Genomic DNA, 20,570 nt, shown 5'->3' with positions numbered 1-20,570 from the left:
GTAATTCATATATAAGTATGCCCCTGCTCCAGCTCCAATAAACAAACACGTCTGGTTTTCTTTCTTTTTATTTTCAGGGTGGCTTTTTATTACAGCATTCTGGTTGAATGTGAAATAAAACCCATCACAAATACCACAGAGTAAAATTAGAGAGAACTGTAACCCAAATAAAACAAGTTGTCTTTCCATATGCAAACCAACAGGATCACCACACAGAAATGAAGGCAAGCTACCACGTGGAGCTGTATCCCTTCCAGGGGGGATACAGTCCCAAGGCAGCACTTTTGGTTGTTAAACTGACTCCGTGTTCTAAAGCTCTTTGTCACCATTCCTGTAAACAATGCTCCAGAGAGCCCCAAAAATGCACACAGGGCTCAAGCATATAAGCAAAGCACTGCTGTGGATAGACTACTAGCAGTTGTAAGTTGGGAGCCCTTGCCCTCATAGTACCATGTTCAAGAAGCTTCAAAACACTGTTCACCAAGGAATAAAGACTGGTTTTAGAGGCTTTATGTAGGCTGAAAAGATCACGTGATGATAATTTCTCCAGAGAGGATGAAAGGAAACTCCTCCAATCCAGGTTCTGCATCAGCCGGAAAGGAGATAAAGGGACATTAAAGCAGGGGAAAGACAACAGCTCCAAATCAGGATCAGCCAGAAAAAACCACATTTCTAGATCCACAAAGGAATGATGTTCAGTGTGCTTGTGGTTTACTCTTTACTCCAGTGGGTAAAGCCTCTAAATGACCTCCACATCTACTTTTTCTTTTCATTACTAATTCTGCTGCTCCTGTTCTGCAGCCTGTGATGTGGTTGACTAAAAACTGATATGGTGCTACACAGGACCTTGGATAAATTACTTGTTCAAAGGATTTCCAGCTTACATTCCCAGATGTCAGTGTGGCTGCCTTGGGAACTCTAACCAAGGAAAAGCAAATGTATCATCAGTTTAACCACAAAGCACTGGATTACCTTCATGTGTGGCAATTTTGTGAAGATGGGGACAAAGGGAGGAGAAAAAAAGAAGAAGAAAAAGAGATGTCTTTGACCTTCGTATCACTGCTTCTTAGAGAAAAGGTGTTACCCCCACCTACCCCAAATCAGAAAGCAGGCAAAGGCCAGGGGGTTATTTGAAAGTTTTGCTGGCTTTAGGTAGTAGTATCATCTAATGCGCTGCTGCTGACTTCAGAAATTGCAAGGGCCGGTCTGAGTTGCCACTAGACTGCAGTTTGAACCTGCTTCCAGAATTAACAAAGCAATGTAGATGTTATACCACAATTAAGATATTTTCATCCCAGAAATAAAAGCAGATTTAGCTTCCTCTTCTGATTTTGTCAAAGACTTTGTGACCTCAGGCTAGTCAATCCCATCCCTCTTGCCCACCCTGTCCCAGGTCTTGCTTTGTAAAAATTAACACATGCATTCTCCTTCCCTGATTGCTTTTCTGCTGGCCTACCCATTTAGATTGTGCAACTCTGAGAAAGAGAAGGGTTTTGACTAACAGGCTATTTACTGCTGTTTGACTGCAGTGTTTAAATCTATTTTATATCATGTAGTATAAACAATATATCTTACCTTCTATCTATCCCTTCCAAGCTGCATCCTGATGTATACTTTAAAGGGTATAGCAAAAGCTTTATTTATTCTCAAAGCATGGAATACAAACCCACAAAAACATGAGTGGTATTTCAGTGAGTGTATTCCCAGAGAAAAGAATCCCTTTAAATCATCTAATTCAAACAGTTCTAGAAGACATGTGTACTATGACTAACTCATTCATAAGCACACCATTACTGTACACAATGTAAATTACTTAATCCAAAATCTTTATCAGCCTTAAGTAATCATGACTTCCACTCAGTGATAGAAAGGGAAATATGTATCGCAGTGCTTCTACTATTTCTCTCAACTAGCATGAGAAATAGAATCAGTTCTGCCCATGAGTTTCTAATTTGTCACTCTAGCTCTAGTTCCACTGAACAGCTGTTCAAATCCAAAGAAATCCTGTTTAACACAGAAGACTTGCAAAAGAACGAGCAGCAAGAAAACAGACTTGGAAACGCAATAATGAAGATAATCTGAAAATGTTAAAAAAGCATGTGTTGTACACAAGGGAATCAGTATAATGATGTTGGATATGGAGCCCTGCACCTCTTGGTCACAGGTTCAAATGAAGGACAATGTTGGTACTGAGAATTTTTACTTTTTTACAAATGTCCATTGTCCAACATGAAATGGATACATCACCCTAGTTCAGGCAACAGCAGAGCACAGAGACCAAAGTTGTGTTTGGCTGTCATTTCCATTGCATTTTACTCTTCAGAACTTGAACGTTCTTTGGAATAACAGCCTCAAGACTGTCCAAATGATATGACAATAGTCCAATGATACTGTAAAGAGACCTCCCTCCGACATGCCCTCCTGGTAGAATACACAAAAGGTCTTTGTGAAAGATCCTAAAAAATCCCCTGACATTTTAAGAATATTATATATTCCATTTTGTGTGTTGCAGCACTGTTTTCTGTATGACAACCTGGGGTCTGTTTGGATATGAGCTCATCTCTCCACAGAAAAGTGAAGAAACACAATCAGCAACCACTGACTGACTCTTACATGGGAAGCAGCCATCACCCGCTTCAAAATCATGTTTCTAACAATGAAGTGTTCTAAGTCTCCTGGCTTTTTTAAAGAAGGACGAAAACCCAGAAGTAAACATACACATAATAGTCCAGCACTTTCCAGCAGTGATGGATTTACTCTTGGTAAGTAACTAATGAACACAAGTTATGTACATAGTTGAAAGGCAAAAAGGTACATATGCATAGTTGTAAAGTGAAAAGCTCCAAGAAAGATCATCGCTAGAAGCAATCTACACTTTTTCAGCCACCTCCTGATCCTTGGTTGGGGGTGGAAAAACAGGGTGATTGGGGAGGGCATGGGAGGAAGCCTCAGGGAGCAGGCTGGATGGATTTGTCTTAATAATCCACTCATCATCTATTGGCCAAGGGAGAAAGACACATGTTCCAGTGTTGTCTTCTGAAATAGAATTCTGGATTTCACAAGCCACTCTTCTAGAGAAGGCACGTGCTTGTCTCATGACACAAACTGTTAAAGCAGTACCTACTCCACACATAACACTCAACAAGGTGCTGGAACTGGCTTTGACTCTTTCTGATGCTGAGCGGTTCCATGCCTACAATTAGAAGTGATCAGTGAAGACTCAAACTGATCACAAATTGCTGAAGGCCCTAATGTACATCGCAAAAGCATCACCTAGACCTCAGAAGGTAACACAGGAATTACACAAGTGTTTTCAGACATTAGATACTTGACATGCTCTTTAATATAGAGCAGAGAGCTATAGGAATAGTGATTCGTATGTACCACAATGAAAAGTGTATAATAAATCTGGACATATGACAACAACAAAAAAAGTGAGGGGCACCAGATGTTATTTTAGATAGGTGTATCAGGCACTCGGGACGAGAAAGATGAAATAAAACTGTGGTATGTAGTGGGATTCTGGAGAAAGACTACTTTGTATTCCCATATATTAAGATGATAAAAATGTTGCATGTAACTGAGCTGGGAACACGTAAAACTCAGCTTCTACTTCCCCTCAACAAATCATGAAATCTAGAACCAAAGGCACCTATACATCTTCCTAACTACCAGTCCTACTATTTTAAGAGAAGGCCCTGATCCCAAGCCATTACAGTTGGCACAGCTGAAACAACAGGAAGATGGAGGAACGTGTCTTTTTGGCTCCAGGAAAGTTGGCTCAGCCATCAACACAAAGGTACCAGAATATTAAGAATTCTTTCCTCTGTGAGTCGCAGCCAGAAATGTCCAATACTATTCTAAAGAACAAGAAATGCTGATCCCATGTCATCCTCCTAGTGAAGAACAGTCAAGTGGTCTTGCTGCATCATTTGAGCTACAACTCCTAGGGAAAAAGTAGTTAATGCTGAAAAGCAGCAGCTGTGAAGGTATGTAGAGGATCAAGAGTACAGAAGAACCACTAAAACAATACGAGATGTCCTGACTTCCTTGTCTGAGACTGCTTCACCCTACTTGAATTAAGCAATGAGAAAAACCCATAATGAATAGCAATGGATTTAAACTTGGACTGCAATATAGCACAAAACACTGGATAAATAACATTACATAAAGAACCTGCTCATCATGAGATTTTAGGTGGATCAACATACAACAACAGACAGCAGTTCACAAGTAGTTTTTGTTTGGGGTCTTATCAGAAGAACACTGTGTCATATTATTTCTACACACTAGTAAAGGGCCTGTAAAATATAAAGATAAATCAATTTTAGGGCTCTTTCTTTTAAAGTTCTGATTATTTTATGGGATTCACAGAGTTGCTATGTGGTACAGTGTATCTCTCAATCTTTCAAGAAAATTCTTACTTCAGGGCTTACTGGCAGGAAGATAAAAACTGCAGTAGCATATCTAAGATTATATTGAGCCAAAAGCTAAGAATATAGAACAGTAACCATCAGACTTAATTTGAAAAAAATCATGCCAATACTGTCAAGCAGCTGCTATCAGACCTTAAATAAAGGGGCTTGTAACTTGCCAAGACCTATTCCTATCCCCAAATCCCTCCCACCATAAACTACACTAAACAAGGAAAACAGGCAACTAAAATAAGAAGGGTCATCATGTGCTGCTAATTGACTTTAACTGAAATGGTATTGACTCCTGTGCCCAGATGGGGAGGTCAAGCACAGATTCCAAATAGACTTTGATTTTTAGGAAATCACAGAGGAAAGAAAGAACTGTTTTAAGGATAAAAAGTGACTGTGTAATTGGAAAGATGCTGAGAAACAACTGGTGATCAGTTGGCTGTTCCCAGTGAATGCTTACTATTTCATCCATCTGTTTATTGATTAGCCTATATTCATTTGTGATCAGTGTTATCAAGATGCTCCATAATGTTGTTTTTTCCTCCTTAAAAAGGAACCTACAACAACAGTACTGGATTTCACTGATAACAGTAATATCTTAACTCTCACCCAGCTTCCAAGATGAACAGGGGAAAATTAAATCACTCTCCATCCATATCATACTTTCTCAAGGGAAAAAAACCACATAAATTGATAGAATAACCACATCAAACATAAAAGCCTATATAACATATACAAAATATATAAAAAGAAATATATATTACAATACATCTAATGTATATTTGTTCATATAGATTATATATATATAGCACCACTATTAAAAAGATTATTTTCTGGTGTTTTCCAATGTTCACCTTTTATTATTTTATCTGGTTAAAGAAGAGGAAGCACCTTACCTGGATATCACTCAGCTTGTTCAGGAAACGGGTTGTTAACTGAGGTCCATTCTCCATAGTTGGAATGTGCAAATGCTGCCGTGGAATAAAGAAAGGGCAAGGGGTGTGGAGAGAAAGAATAACATGTCATAATAACTTCATGTACATATGAATACCTTAGGGTCATCAACAATTTTAATAAATATTTATCAAGCTTTCTAGCCCTCCTTACAAGTAGGCAAGGGCTGTTGTAGTGTTTTTATAGGAGGGCATGCTAAGCCAGTGAAAAGTTAGATTAGTTGAACTCATGCTGTTTTTAGCAGAGGCTAATCTAAGCCTTCCAAAAGATCTGTCCAAAACAGAAGGTATGCTGTACAGACAAGAGTAGTAACACTATATACAGTAGTATTTCATTTCAAAGTATATTGTGTAGAAACACAACAGGTACATTTACAGTACTTACCATCACTCAGGACCTTGATGTCTCTCATATTATCTTAGTATCTGATAATATTATTACATTTATTACATCCTATTAATTCAAGAAGTATCACTTAACAGACATTCACTGTACTTTCATATTTAATGTGTCCTGGTTTCAGCTGGGATAGAGTTAGTTTTCTTCTTAGTAGCTAGTACAGTGCCGTGTTTTGGCTATGATGTGAGAACAATGTTAATAGGACACTAATGTTTTTAGTTGTTGCTGGGTAATGTTTATACTAAATCAAGGACTTTTTGGTTTCTTGGGCCCTGCCAGCAAGAGGGCTGGAGGGGGACATGAAATTGGGAGGGGACACAGCCAGGACAAGTGACCCGAACTAGCCATAGGAATATTCCATAGCATATGACGTCATGCTGAGTATATAAACTGGGGGAAGAAGAAGGAAGGGGGGGGGGGACATTCGGCATTATGGCATTTGTCTTCCCAAGTCACCGTTACGTATGATGGAGCCCGGCTTTCCTGGGGATGGCTGGACACCTGCCTGCTGGTGGGAAGTAGTGAATGGATTCCTTGCTTTGCTTTGCTTGTGTGTGTGGCTGCTGCTTTACCTATTAAATTGTTCTTATCTCAACCCTTGAGTTTTATATTCCATTCTGATTCTCCTCCCCATTCCTCTGGGTGAGGGGGAGTGAGCAAGCGGCTGCGTGGGGCTTGGTTGCTGGCCAGGGTTGAACCACAGCATAATGGAACGAAGCACATCCATACATGCAGCTGCAATAACCTAACCTTCTCAATTAAATTTGTGCTGGCTGAATAGCATCAAGTCAGCTTAGTCTGAATGCCTGTGGAATTCTACCTGTGCAGGAGAAATCTCCCATATGGTGCCTAGTAGGTGGAAGCAGCTGCACGCCCTCCTGAAACAGCTCTTCCATCACAGCTGAGTTCCCTGCAATGGGGGGTGTAGAAGAGAGGAACCAGAGAAGAAAAGAAGGCAGCGGCTCAAAAATTTGGTTCCCTGCGAAAGTCCTTCCTCTCCTCACCTTTCCTGGTGCCTCGACTTTGGAAAAAATGTTCAGTAAAAGAAATGTGGGAGAACATAGTTTTCTATATTTTCAAACAGGCTGGGAGCTAGTAACTTCTTTTTCGCCTCCTTTTCCCAGGAATTAAGCTTTTATAATTTTAACTATTAAAAAATCCCAGAAGATGAGAAGGAAAGCTCTCTTCTGAAAACATAGCAGTAATTCACTTGGGAAACAACATACTGACACTGTTCATCTTTCCAGGAGCCTCTGGGAACACTCCTTTTCTAGCTCACTTCAGCAGCAGTTAATTATCATAAAATTCTGAAGAAAGAAGGAAGAGAGGAGAGAGACAGACATTTTCTTACCTTGCCCTTATATAAAATGTTAGAGATGGGGCATACAACACAAGCTGTTCCAGCACCAAACATCTCCTTTACTCTGCCCTCTTCCAAGGCAGTTGTCAGGTCACTCATGGTGATATATCGCTCAGACACTTTAAATTCTCCCTGCACAAGAAGAATCAACCACAAAAATTGTAAAAAGTTTAAAAATGCTTTGTGTTTTTGTTTTCCATGTTTAACATCTCTAATAGAACTACTAGTCTAATAGCAATCAGTCAAGTTTTGGCTGTAATCGTGTGATTTTTTCAAACCCTACAGTACCACACAAGATAGACTCTAATCGAAAGAATTACCATCAAGGAAGCCAGTGGTTTGTCAGATAAAATGCTGATGATTAAGTGGGACTTCCCTCTGATTTGGTACAGAATATCAATATTGCATTAGGGAATAACACAGCAGAATTTGTCATTGGTTATGTGACACAGGATCTAACTACTCATGGTCTCCAGCATGCTAGAATTTGTAAAAAAATTACTCAGTTATGTCAAGAGAGCTTTGCATTCCACTCTCAAACAATTCCTAAGTAGAACACATTCTGTTAATTCCACCTGCAATGCCAACTAGATGTGATATATTTCTTTAATCTCTGGTGAAATTTCACACTGTAGCCTGCACACGGTTGTCACATAGAAAAATTAACTGTACTGCAAGTATGACTAAAGCAATTCACATTGGACAGTTTTAACATAGGGAGTGTTTTACCTTCTACAAGTGTTGAAGAATGCATAGCAACTGATTGAATGCATAGCAACTGATTGAGGGGATGTGTTTGAAGAAGAAAAATAAACATCAAACTGAAATTTTCATTCCACAGATTTATGTGGACTTCATTGTCCTATCAGGCCAAACTAAAGCTTAGTCCTTGTTTTACATGCAAGCTTTTTAATATGAAACAGAGATGCTTACGATAGCAGAAAACATGATTAGCTCTGGACAGGAGAGTATTTGGAAAGCGAGGCAGGGATACCATGGAAGTAGGCTTTCAGATAGGTTAGGGAATAGAAGTCAGGAAAAAGAGAACAACCTTTGTAGAGTAGAAGACACCTAATTATTCAAAAAGATCAAGATGAGAGTCTGGTATCTCACAAACACGCCCCCCTCCCCCCAGGTGGGACTGAGAAGTGTGCATGTGTATCTGCACTAGGGGAATACCAATACGTATAAAGACACACAAGCGTTCAGCACAGGTCATCAACAAGTGGCACACGTGCACCACGAAGTACATGCCTAGCTCTCTTCATTGCAAGGTAAGACTTCAGTGATAAAACTGTGAACTGTATTTCAGGAAGTCTTGGAAGCTGAGAGTTAATACCAGGGGAAAAGCATAATACATGCCTGTGTTATTCCTGTTACTCCTCCCTAAACATAACCTGGCCAAAACCAGGAGACAGGATACTGGGCTTGATGAGCCTTTGACTGTACAGTATTCTTACCCAAGCCACAATAAAACCTTTGAATAAAGTACAGGCAGAGTGAACAGTTTGCTGCATTTGAGATATGAGGTAGTCCCAAGTGTCTGAATAAGTTCTTGGTGGTTACATCACAGAACTGGAATCTGGAAGCAGACAGATGACTTCAAGGCCCTGGCTGGATTTTAGGCTGCATGCTAGTTATTAGAAATAAAGGTGGAGCCATGGGAACTAAGTAGAGAAATAGTGTGCTGATGACTGAAGTATAGCTGTGATCACACATGGTAATTGTTTGTTTCCTTGCTTTAAATTGCTGGTACCAGTGGATTTAATGAGAATTTTCATGTAAAATTCTACACAGAGCTATTTTAACAAGTTTGATATTGTTCTGTGTGACAGGTGTGGGTATTCTGATGATGTTGCTGAGAACTTATGAATTAACATGCCATTAGTTCCCATTTTAGGTTAAGGGATTTCAGTACTTAAAGGGGGCTTATAAGAAAGACGGGGACAAACTTTTTAGCAAGACCTGTTGCAACAGGACATGGGATAATGGTTTTAAGCTAAAAGAGGGTAGATTTAGACTAGATATAAGGAATACATTTTTAATGGTGAGAGTGGTGAAACACTGAAACAGGATGCCCATAGAGGTGGTAGATGTCTCATTCCTGGGAACATCCAAGGTCAGGTTGGACTGGGCTCTAAGCAACCTATCCAGTGGAAGATGCCCCTGCTCATTGCAGCGGGGGTTGGACTAGATGACCTTTAAAGGTAACTTCCAAGCCAAAACCACAAGTCAAACCGATTCTGTGATCCGATGATCTGACCAGCTCAGTTGAACTTCAAGATACTGAACACCAGGAATGCTTACTTTCATCTATGTTATAACATGATAGTTGAAACCATTACTGCCAAGGTCAAAACACTCACCCAATTACGTGCCAAATCCAAAATGCTTTGTCTTGTCACTCCTGGAAGGATGATGCCATCTAAAGGTGGCGTTGCCAGTTCATTTTCTGTCAAACACAAAAGAAATAGAAAGACTGGTTGAAAAACAAACAAAGAAACAAAAAAATGTTTACTCATATTACACCTAACGTGAAAATTAAAAAGAAGTGGAATGATATCAGAAATGCTTCCTACCCTCTAAGAACACAAGTTACACAGATTCAATTCCAATAAGTTGCTGCTGAGTGTTTGGAACATTTTGAGTATACTTCAGTGGGTGGGGAAGAAACATGTTTAATACACTAATAAACATATGGCTAAAGCCTAGTAGTAGGTTTTACTTCTCTGTGTATTATGGATTCGCTGTGTAACTACTGGGAACCACCAAATAGTTCAGTCTTTCAAATTCAGAGTAGACAGGCACAAGGGAAAGCCATGCCTAATAATCCCAGGGCATATCATGACCTTCCCTGAACTGCTTTACTTCACTTAGCAATATGGGGTTCAATATACCTACCTCACAGTGTGAATATGAAACATCTATGAGATATTTTGAGGCCCATTTACTGAAGAAGAAAAGCAGTGGAAACCTTGCCAAATGCATCTTGAGAGGAGACTTCCTTAATCATCCTTCGTCTTCATCTAGACATCCTTCCCACCCCCCACCCCCAATTTTCTCTTTACACAGAAAGAGCACTCCTAATAAAATTCCAAAAGCACCAACAATACAAATCATTCAACTAGTCTGGTTTGTTAGCTTGTTTTTCTTGTTTGCTCTTGAAAAAGAATATTAGATACATGTTCATCTAATGTAACTAATGAAATGGTAGCTAAATGGTAATCCATACTTACTAAATACTCAAATTACAACACAGAAGTTTGTATGTAGTCTTTATTCTTCCATCTGACCTTTGCAGCAAATCAGAGTTAATCTTTTTATTTTAAACCATCACTTTTACTTTAAACCATCTTGTAGCATACTCAGCGGTTTCTATTACCAGAGAATACTGAGCATTTACTCTTTCAGGCAGCCAGGCTCTTTTAACAGTCTCAGATTTCCACTGAGAAGTGAAGACCTCCACAATCTTCCAGTAATACTCTTCATAATTTCTTTTTCTAATAATATTCTCTTCCCAGTGAGAGTCCATTATCTTTCTTGATGTTATAAGGATACTATCCTGATCATTAAATCCACAAACCATTAAGACTTTTGATTCATTTTTACCTAGGTCACATTAAAGAACAAGATATGTATCTTCATGTTTTTATTATGTCCCTTTCTGCCTACCTGCAAAAAATCACTGAATCCAGGGCTCCATTTGAAACAGACTCAAAGGAAACACTGTCTCAAAAATATTTCAGTAGGTCCTGTGAAAACTTGCAGCTGGGTAGAAGACAGAAACACGGTATTCATCCTTGGGCTGTGAGAGCAGGTTGAGCTCAGCTGCTTAATACTCTCTTTTCAGCAGTCAGCTAGATAATTCTGTGCAAAAACACTGCCTGCCAGCCAGTGCATACAGTGCTCCAGACTGGCGACAGCATGGGCTCTCTCCCACTCTGCAAGAGGGGACTTTGGGAGCTGGGGTGGCATAGGGGAAGTGGAGGATAAATAAATGGAATTACTTGTTGAATCTGCTGCTCGCCGTCCATTCTCTCAAGAAATGTCTGTTACTTCTTAATGCAGCCATCTCTGATTTATTCATTCGGACTAGGAGTTTTTCCTACCTATGCTTCCATGTGCCGTTTATGAGGATCTATACATACATAAGTAATAGATGTAAACTGCCATGCCAAAATGTATTTTAAAAGCTGCCCTAGAACAGGCTATACATTCTGCTCTCGTCTGACTCACCCGTAGTGCTATTCCCTAACCTGGACTCCTAAGTACCGCAGTGATCTCTTCTTTCTCACACAGTCAGGAACAATAGCTTTCCTTTTCTGAGTCTGTCTAGCACCACTCCTAATCATGATGCATGCCTGGTCCTACTTCTGGCACAGCTATCAAAGGAAGAGGACTTAAAAACTTTTCATAAGCCACAGGACTCATCTGAACATCTGAAAACCTGATGTTCTGCATTTGTGACCAAGTTATATACAAGTGCTCCGCTTTCTCTAACAGAAAACCTCAAATAACATGGACCTTAATACCAAAGATTGTGACTACCCACTAGATAATGTCCTCTATTTGGTGATGTTGCAACACATCTTGGCCAGAACCTGTCTAAGCTCAAAAACTGTGGTGGTTTGACCTTAGCTGGATGCCAGTTGCCCATCAAGCTGTTCTAACACTCCCCTCCTCAGCAGGATAGTGGGGGAGAAAATAAGATGGAAAACCAAATTTGTGGGTCAAGACAAAGGCCGTTTAATAAAGCAACAGCAAAGGTCACATACAGAAGCAAAGGAAAACAAAAGATGTTATTCTCCACTTCCCATCATCAGGTGATGTTTGGCCATAGGGACATGGGGCTTCAGTAGGCTGTTAATGTTGCTCCAGAAGAGAAATGTCATAAATAATGAATGCCTCCCCTTCGTCCTCCTTTCTCTCAGCTTTTACTGCTGAGCAGGCATCACATGGTATGGGATATCCCTTTAGTCAGTTTGGGTCAGCTGTCCTGGCTATGTACCTTCCCAAGATCTTGCCCACCCCCAGCTTAGTGGTGAGGGAGGGGGGAATGCTGGAGAAACAGCCTTCATGCTGTGTGAGAACTGCTCAGCAGGAGCCAAAACACTGGTGTGGCATCAACACCTTTCTAGCTACCAGTACAATGCACAGCCCTATGAGGGCTGCTGTGGGGAAAATTAACTCCATCTCAGCCAGACCAATACAACAACGTATATTAATTGATTTGAGCTAGTTCGAAAAGTTGCCAGGCCAAACCAGCCATCAAACAGCACTGAGCTGACAGGACATGGGAGTCTCGAAGCATTTTGAACAGCCTGCTCTGTAGAATTTTGTCAAGTATACATACGATGCCTACCAGCCTGGGGCCGCCCAAGGAACATCTGCTGCCCTGATATGCGGCACAGACGATAACACTATACAACACAGCATGCCAGAAAGCTCATCTTCTCTGTGAATTGATGCCAAACCAGGCTCCATATGACATCAGTTTGTCCATCTCCAAAAAAACAGACTGTGAGCTCACAGACTCCATTTGCCTCCCGAATTATTTTGATGGGCTAGAAGCCTTAAAATGTATAGTAGCAAAAAGGGGGGGAAAGCATTTGAAGGAAAATGTCAGGGTTTCTCTTCAGTGCTCCATTAAACTAGCCATGGTATAGGCATGCTGTAACAGTGGAACTCCATCAGAGTGTTTAAAGGGATTTTTAAAATGAGGTCTTGCATATTACACAGCTTCAATTTTTACATGCCTGTGTTTATGAACAAGTAGCAGATAAGATTCCAAATATGGGACGTGCTCAGCACTAATCACACCATAACAGTGCTCAGAAATTCACTAAAATATATTTTACCAAAATGATAACAAAATGATTCCAAGAGAACTTAAGGTCAAGGAGACCCCAGGAAACCCTGATTTCACCATTATTAACAGTTGACTTCCTCTCCCAGTTGTTGTTTTGAACCTTTCTATTTCTTCCTCCTTATTTCCCCAAGGCTTTTCTTCTCCTCTCCCCTCATGCAATCACTCTGTCTTTGTGTCTCTGTCAATTTACTTTCCTCAGTTTCTTTCCCTTCCTTCTCTTTGTCTGCCTCCTCATTCATTTGCTGCTCTCCCCTCCTTGCTATTGCTATGGCTTTCTATTAGAGCAGAAGGTACAATCCTTATTTTCTTAGTAGTCTACTTGTACAAGACACTTCTGCAGCTCCAATAATTCTCCACCTACAGAATGTTAAGCAAACTTGCCTGTTATTTAACCTGACTGTTCCAGAGAATCTTTTAACATAATTATTTTTTTAATTTATGTAAGGTATTTTGAAGTGGGCACTATTAATTCCCATTTAAATAACAGGAAAAAATACTAGGTGATGCCTGAATGCTATCCACAATGCCTCAACATTAAAGCTACAAGTAGAACTGAGATGGCTTCAAATTATTCTGAAGAAACTGAGCTTTCGAAAGTGCACACAGATTTCATAGTTAGCCACCTTCAGGCTGGACATATGTTTAAATTTTAAGGTTTTCCATAAAGTCAAGCCTATATTCTAGGCAGCAGAACAGACATTCTTGAAGGAAACTAGTTTCAATGTTAACAGCTTCTTGGGACTGTTATGTGCTCTGAAGAGGCAAGTGGAAGGGACTGGTGACCAAAATTTTCACTTTGTGAACATAAACTGTAAACAGTATTTGATGAATGAAATACAACACTCCTGTATTCATGCAACAGCAGAGATCCAGATTTGGGCATATTCTAAGCTTCAGCCACAGCAGCAGGGGCATATAAAAGCAGCATAGAGCATGTCATGTTACTTTACCAGAAATTGAGTAGTTTCCTCCCCTACTCCTTCCTCGATGTTACAACCAAAACATTTTTCCAGGCTCCTCCTGCTGCCCAAGGCAATGTGTCATGTTTAGTCACTAATGCTATAACTGAAAATCAGCAGCAAAGGCTTGCAAGAAAAGCCTGCTCTCATGGGAAGCATAGATGTCCTTTAGCTAGGCTTTGCTGGGCTGAGTCTTTGATTTGTTATAAACCAAGGAGAGCAGTTCGGACTACTCCGAAGTGACCTCTGAACACACAAAGGGCTGCTTCTTCTTCATGAAGACCTGCAATTTCTGCCTCACTGTTTTTATGTTAGCTCCCTCTCTCAGCTGCAGAATTTGCATAACAAAACAAAACCACAGCCTAAGTAAGTATCCTTTGTGAAGCGACAGTAATGGCAAACACTTTTTAAATTACAATGTAAAGCCGTAGGCAGGTATGGGATGACACACATTGGCAGCAAGAGTGATTCTCAACCAAAGATATCATAAATTAAGCATTAATCAACACACCAGGAGATAGCAAAGTGCTCCAAGATGCTAATGACCATGTCATGTGAAATGGCAGGTTTGCTAGTATACAGTTAGCTTGGGTAGCATGAATTACAAGTTGTTTGCTACGGCCACCTCACAATAGTACTATTCAGTAATGCACTGGTAACACAGTGACTGGCAGATCTTTGGAACAGTACGGTGCTGCAGCTGGATAATTCCAGCATATTCCTGGTTTAAGTACAATGAGAACATTGAATTCTAATTATGTCCCCCAGCTTCAGTGTCCTTTCCCTGGGCAGAATGAGCCAAAATCTATTTTTGTGTCTCTCCGGTGAAGTTATACAATGCATGAATTTGACCATCTAGCTACACTGGCAAATCTACTGCTGCTATAACAACAAGATTTCCCATATTTATAGTTTCATTCACAAGACTGCACAGACTCATTCAACACTGAGAGAGTGTCACCCCTCTTATAAAAGAGGCAAAGATTTTGCAGAAGAACAGATAACAAAACTGGAGATGGGAGTCAGGATTCCCATTACCCTACGTTATGCAAACAACACTGCTGTCCCCACAGAATATTGCCTCTGTACTGCAGCTAAGCACTGTCAGAAAAATGTCAATTTTCAAGGGTACCCACAGCACTATGATGAAACCAGAGTCTGAAACCTGCATCTGCTGCCATGCAGAAGTTCAATAATGCTACATTTTCATGGAGGGCCAGCACTCACAGAAGTCAGAAGGTGTCCTTTAATTCCACTTGCCTATACGCTGGCTCAATCCTTTAAGGACTCAGCCATGCAGTCTTCTGAACCAGTTCTCAAGTGTAGCTATTACTTCTCAAGCACTGAATACTTGCATGCCCAGTGAACATTTTTGAGATACCTAAGCAGTTGGCTGCTCATTAACTAGACAGTTTTCCCATCAGAATGTACACTGCTCAGAGATGACTGTGGGTATAAAGAGGTAAAAATGGTTTCAAGAACAATGGTATACCTTCAAAGCATCATTTGAGCATTAGTGATGCAGAATGCTGACTGACATGTTTCTCTCTGCCTCCACTGGACAGAACTTCAAATTCTTCAAAGAAAGAGCAGCGTTCTTCATCGGCTGGATGCAGAAATACTTTTGACTATGCTTCAGGAACACTTGACTTGCCAGAAAGTGATGATGGGAACCACACATGCCCAAAGCCACAAAGTTTGAAGAGTTACACAGCCATAAGGTGTTTTCAGTATGTCTGCATTGTTTCTGACCCAACACCTCCTTCAAGACCAAGCATGCTGCTAGAGTTGACGCCAAACCTGTAGTGTGACCTTGTGCATGGCTAGACCATACCCTTATGAGCACGTGGACTGGCCCAGCAGTTTCGTATATTATCAGTAGGCAGTACTGACAACTGCTCCAGAATCTCCTCTTTCACAATGGTCTAACTGTCACTTACGAGTTTTCAGAAAAGAACAGGCATTTCCTTTGTTACATAATCTTCATTAAAAAGCTTATGATCTGCACTCTAATAATCATTTTGTGGATTACAGTCCCAGCTGCCTACTCTGTTAAAATTTTCATGTTCTGTGTTACTATACCTCCATCTTCATTTATCCAGTAGAGAAACAGATTCATTGTTCCAACTTCAGTTATTTGGTGATCTTCTCCATAGAGCCACAAAACCTGCTGACAGCCTAACTCCAGGGCTTCTTGCTGGGCATAAATAGAAGAACCATAATTCCTTCAGAAACAAAAAGAAATATCAAACAGTTATGAATATCTGCTTAGGTATTTTCTGATTTCTATGCGAGGTTTTGTGCACATCTACCTCACAAGTAAGTTCTCTGCACAGTCATTGCTTATCCCTGGAATATTTCATTGGAAGTACTCTACTAGCATTTTACTACATCATTTGTATCTACAATCCAAAAACTTTGAAGGGCTGAACAGCATCAACAGCTCAAATGTATCCATCCAAATTGTCTTCAAATTATCTCTTGTTCTGTTTTCTGGACATTCTAATCATTGCAATTAGACACCTTATGAAAGCTTTTATCTTTATTTAGCAGTTGGCATCCTGGAGAGAGCAACAATTCCTATCCAGCTCATGCTTTTAAAAAAAGCAAAATAAACCCATCCACCTCATCTCATATATGTCAGATGAACAGATGGGTCATATAAGTCAGATGAACCTCTTGGAACACAAAAATCACCAAAGGCGAGCTGTTTCTTTTATAGTGAAAGATATTCACAGAACTAGTAGCTTCAGGAGCTGCAGATGGGCCTTGATGAATTCCACACCCTTGAGGAGCAATTTTTCCCTAAAATGCTGCCTACAGAGTGAACCTGACTGAATAATATGTTTACTTTGTAGATGCTTTGAGGAGGGAGGGGAAACCCTTTGCTTCCAATGTTAAAACAACCATGAAGACCCAAAGTCAGCAGCTCCAAAGTGCTGGCCACACTGGAGTTGGAGTTCTCACCCCTGGGCACAAACCAAGTCAGTAGTGACTCCGGACTATTCCTTTTTTCACAGATGATGTATGAAGGATGCACAGGAAACAATTAATATATTTCTAAAACTTAGCAAAAACTCCACACACACACACAAAAAAAAAAAAGAAGAGTTCTTGCCCTTTGATTATTTTACTTGTTCAGTTGAGCACCACTTGACAACTACTAACTTCCTGCCTAGAAAAAACTCCCAGGTAGAGACAATAAGCTTCATTTAAACCAAAGAACAAGGATGTATAATTGAGTCATTTATTTAGCCAGATCCAAGTTGCTTGCTCCAGTCAAGTCCTAAGCAACTTCACCCAAGTCGAGTACTTGGACATTAAGAATTATGTCTCTACCTAACTTGTGCTTGGGCCTAGTTCAGCAGAAAACTGCCAGACTGTGTTGAAGTCAATGCAGATAATTGTCTCATGCTTTCCCTTACACACCCACACCCCCCTAGCTAACTGCAGATGGCTTGTCAAGACAGTCTGCCAAGGAAGGAGGTCAGCAGTCAGTGCTGCCCACTGCCCTGTTGGCAGCAGGCTGCTATACTGAACGATGCGTCGAAGAAGTGATATCTTTAGTGTCAACTTCTGCAAGGGGAACAGGCGAAGTATTTCATGGACACCTTTTGGGTTCAGCTCCTCAGCTTAAGATGCTGCAACATTGCATACATATATTTGCAAAGTACAATTTAGAAATTGTTATAGTACATTGTTTAACTGCTACATTTAATACCTCTACTGCTAGATTAGATACTTCACTTAAAAACAAATCTCTTTTGTGAGCTATGTAGAAGATGCAAAATCATGTTTTCTTACCCTCCTAGTTTGCAGTCCCCTGTTCCTCCTTTCCAGGCTCTTACATATTTTGGATCTGCCCATAAGGATATTGGATTAAAGCTTCCACTTGAAAAGTAAGGGCCCACAGGGCTCAGTATGACATACAGTAGGGCTTTAGTTGGCTTCTTCACTCCAAGGGATGGCTGAAAATAAGGAATGTAAACAAAACAAAAGTTACTGGTATATACTTCACTCCAAACCCCGGATGCTGCACAATTAGCTTTTGAAACACTAGTTTCAGAACTGCAGCATGAGAGTGCTTTTACCAGAACAATGCAAAGTGCTGCAATGAAAAGAAAATATTTATATAACTTTCCCGCTATTCAAGGAACATAACAACCCATATTGTCACCATTCACTTACAGCTGTTGAATTTACCTATATATTATTGTAATCTTCTCAAACAGTTTCAAGATTTTGAGAATTCAGAAATTAGCTTAACAAGACACTGAGTAAGTACATGAATTAATCACAGCAGAAGCCTGCAAAGCCTTCTGGGAGGAGGAGTGGCAAGGACCACTGCTAGCAATAACAACAGTGGAGGAACCACTGTCAGCTGCACTAGTGATGAGAATTAGCCAATGGCACTTAGAACTGGCAGTGGCAGAGTTGAGTTCTGGCTCTGTGAACGGCTGTGTGACAAGCTAAGATGGTTTGCCTGCTGGAAATGGTTCACACCATAGCACAGGAAATAACCTGGGATGTGTCACTTCACACACACACACCCTCCCTGAGAGATGGCTTCCCACACTTCATGTCATCACCATCAATACTTAAAGGCGGAGGCGAAAAGTCTGGCACCGGGCAAAGTCTGAATCCTGTGGTAGGAGACTCGGTTTAACTATACAATTAAAGCTCAGGACTGACCACAGAACCACAGAATGATTAAGGTTGGAAGGCACCACTGGAGATCACTTTGCCCAACGCCCCTGCTCAAGCAGGGCTACGTACAGCTGGTTGCCCATGATTCTTGGGATCTTCTACGCAACTGAATGGGTTAATATCTTGTCTCCACTCAGAGAAACCAGCCTTGTAAAAAGAACAAGCTCATCTTTGGTGTCTAAGATTAGGTCTCCACTGAAAAAAAGTTATTGAACTTAAATCTTTAGGACCAAAGGTCTAATGAAAAGGCTGCACAAAGCACATGAAGCTAAACTGGGAAGTGGGAGGGAAAGTCATAGCGTCATATGGAACTACTAGAAAATTCAAACAAGCCTTCCTCAGGTCCTGAAAAGTTTCTTTTGATTTCTGTCTACTTTAATCCTTCAGCAAAGCTTCTAACAAGATTAATTAAAAGAGAGCTTGATATTTTTCCTGATTCTTACATGATCATTCAAAAGATTGTGCTGACTGGGTTTCCTAATTGTGCTGATTCATAAAAGATTAGCAGGACATGTAAAGCAAAAACAACATATGACATAGCAGAAAGGCCAGATATGTCGGCTAACGTGAAACAAAGCTCAACAGCAAAAGAATTCCCAAAACCAAAAACAACGTGGGAAAATTAAATTTTTAATATTAATACTTTGCAGTCACTGATTGGAGACCCTTCCCACCTGAAAGAAAATCTGCAACTAGTGTACAAGCATCAAATTCATGGAGTCCTAAAACACATGTGAAATGCATAATGCTCATATATAACTACTTAAAGATAATGGATATTGCAGAAGAGTAACTTGCCTAGTTGGGAACTATACATTCTTTAGCTTCCTTACCCTATGTTCTACCATCATAGGTTTCCATCTTGCCACTGCTAAAAAACCCCCACGCTTAAAGGTTTAATTAAAATACATTCCCTGTTTCTTAATTCCCTTTATAAATACTATTGGTTTGACTCACACCCACGTGAAACTCACAGAGTACACACTAATACCTAGTTGCTAAGGAGCCACTTATAAACTCAGGTTTATCTGGGTTCAAGGATAAACTGACACAAGAACTTGATCTTAGTTCCATCAGAAGTGACTCTCAGAAGACCCATCTTAACTGACTGGGTAGAATCTTCCAAAATCTCCTCACTAAGGTCAGGATGGAGGTATGAGATGAAATCAAAAAAATCTACACAGCAAATTTCTGTTCCCTCACATTTTTTCCGGATTATTAGTATTTTAAAGGCATACATTACCATGCCACAAATTATTATCCTTTTAATACGGAACCAAAGATAAAATCTAAACGTTGCCATTACCACTCGGAATAGCTGTGCCAGTTTACTTTCTGTGCTCTGAATCAATGTGCCCACTAGGTGGCGCTGCGGCCAACAGAAATTTGTGAAGCGGAGCTACAGGCGACCAACGCAAAAGAAAACGCGTAAAATATTTGCCCCTGACCCGTAATACTGTTATCTAGTGACTGCTGCGTATTTCTCTTTATGAATGGAAGGTTTTGCCTCATGCTTAAATACACAAAAGTTAAAAGGGGAAAAAAACGTTTCACACCTCAGTTCCAATTAGGGTAGGACGGATATACAGGCTGGCAGTTGTTGAGTACGGGACCCACTCCTTTTCCACTTCCACAAGCTTCCGGATGCACTCTAACAGCTCATTCTGGTCAAAAGACTGAGAAGGAAAAGCAAAGGGAGAAAAGAAAATGGAGAAATACAGCCTGGAGCCTCTGTGCTGTTTGCAGATCCATACGCTAAGGGGAACATTTCATCACGATATGTAAGAGTGACAGTCCATAGGGGTTCATAGGACTACATCATCATCCTTGAGTTCATTTCTTATGGAATTTAAGATCCCACGGTCTTTGACACTGTGCCTTTTTATACAGTATGGTGA

The 20,570-nt window shown here is 40.3% G+C and overlaps 1 protein-coding gene across 4 annotated transcripts in view; it reads right to left on the bottom strand.

Moving 5' to 3' along the window:
• The window catches only part of BCAT1 (branched chain amino acid transaminase 1), a 67,175-nt gene that overhangs the window by 7,787 nt on the left and 38,818 nt on the right, over window positions 1-20,570 (bottom strand). For all 4 annotated transcript variants that reach the window (XM_056340722.1, XM_056340724.1, XM_056340723.1 and 1 more), the window contains 6 exons: window positions 20,229-20,348; window positions 17,770-17,933; window positions 16,048-16,190; window positions 9,504-9,589; window positions 7,129-7,269; window positions 5,321-5,395 (listed from right to left, as the gene is read on the bottom strand). In XM_056340722.1, coding sequence (XP_056196697.1) covers window positions 5,321-5,395; window positions 7,129-7,269; window positions 9,504-9,589; window positions 16,048-16,190; window positions 17,770-17,933; window positions 20,229-20,348 — 729 coding nt within the window. The remainder of the gene's footprint in view (window positions 1-5,320; window positions 5,396-7,128; window positions 7,270-9,503; window positions 9,590-16,047; window positions 16,191-17,769; window positions 17,934-20,228; window positions 20,349-20,570) is intronic.

Source organism: Falco biarmicus, chromosome 5 (genome assembly GCF_023638135.1).
Source record: "Falco biarmicus isolate bFalBia1 chromosome 5, bFalBia1.pri, whole genome shotgun sequence".
In the NCBI taxonomy this organism is placed as follows: Eukaryota; Metazoa; Chordata; class Aves; order Falconiformes; family Falconidae; genus Falco; species Falco biarmicus.
This window is presented reverse-complemented; position numbering and strand designations above follow the sequence as displayed.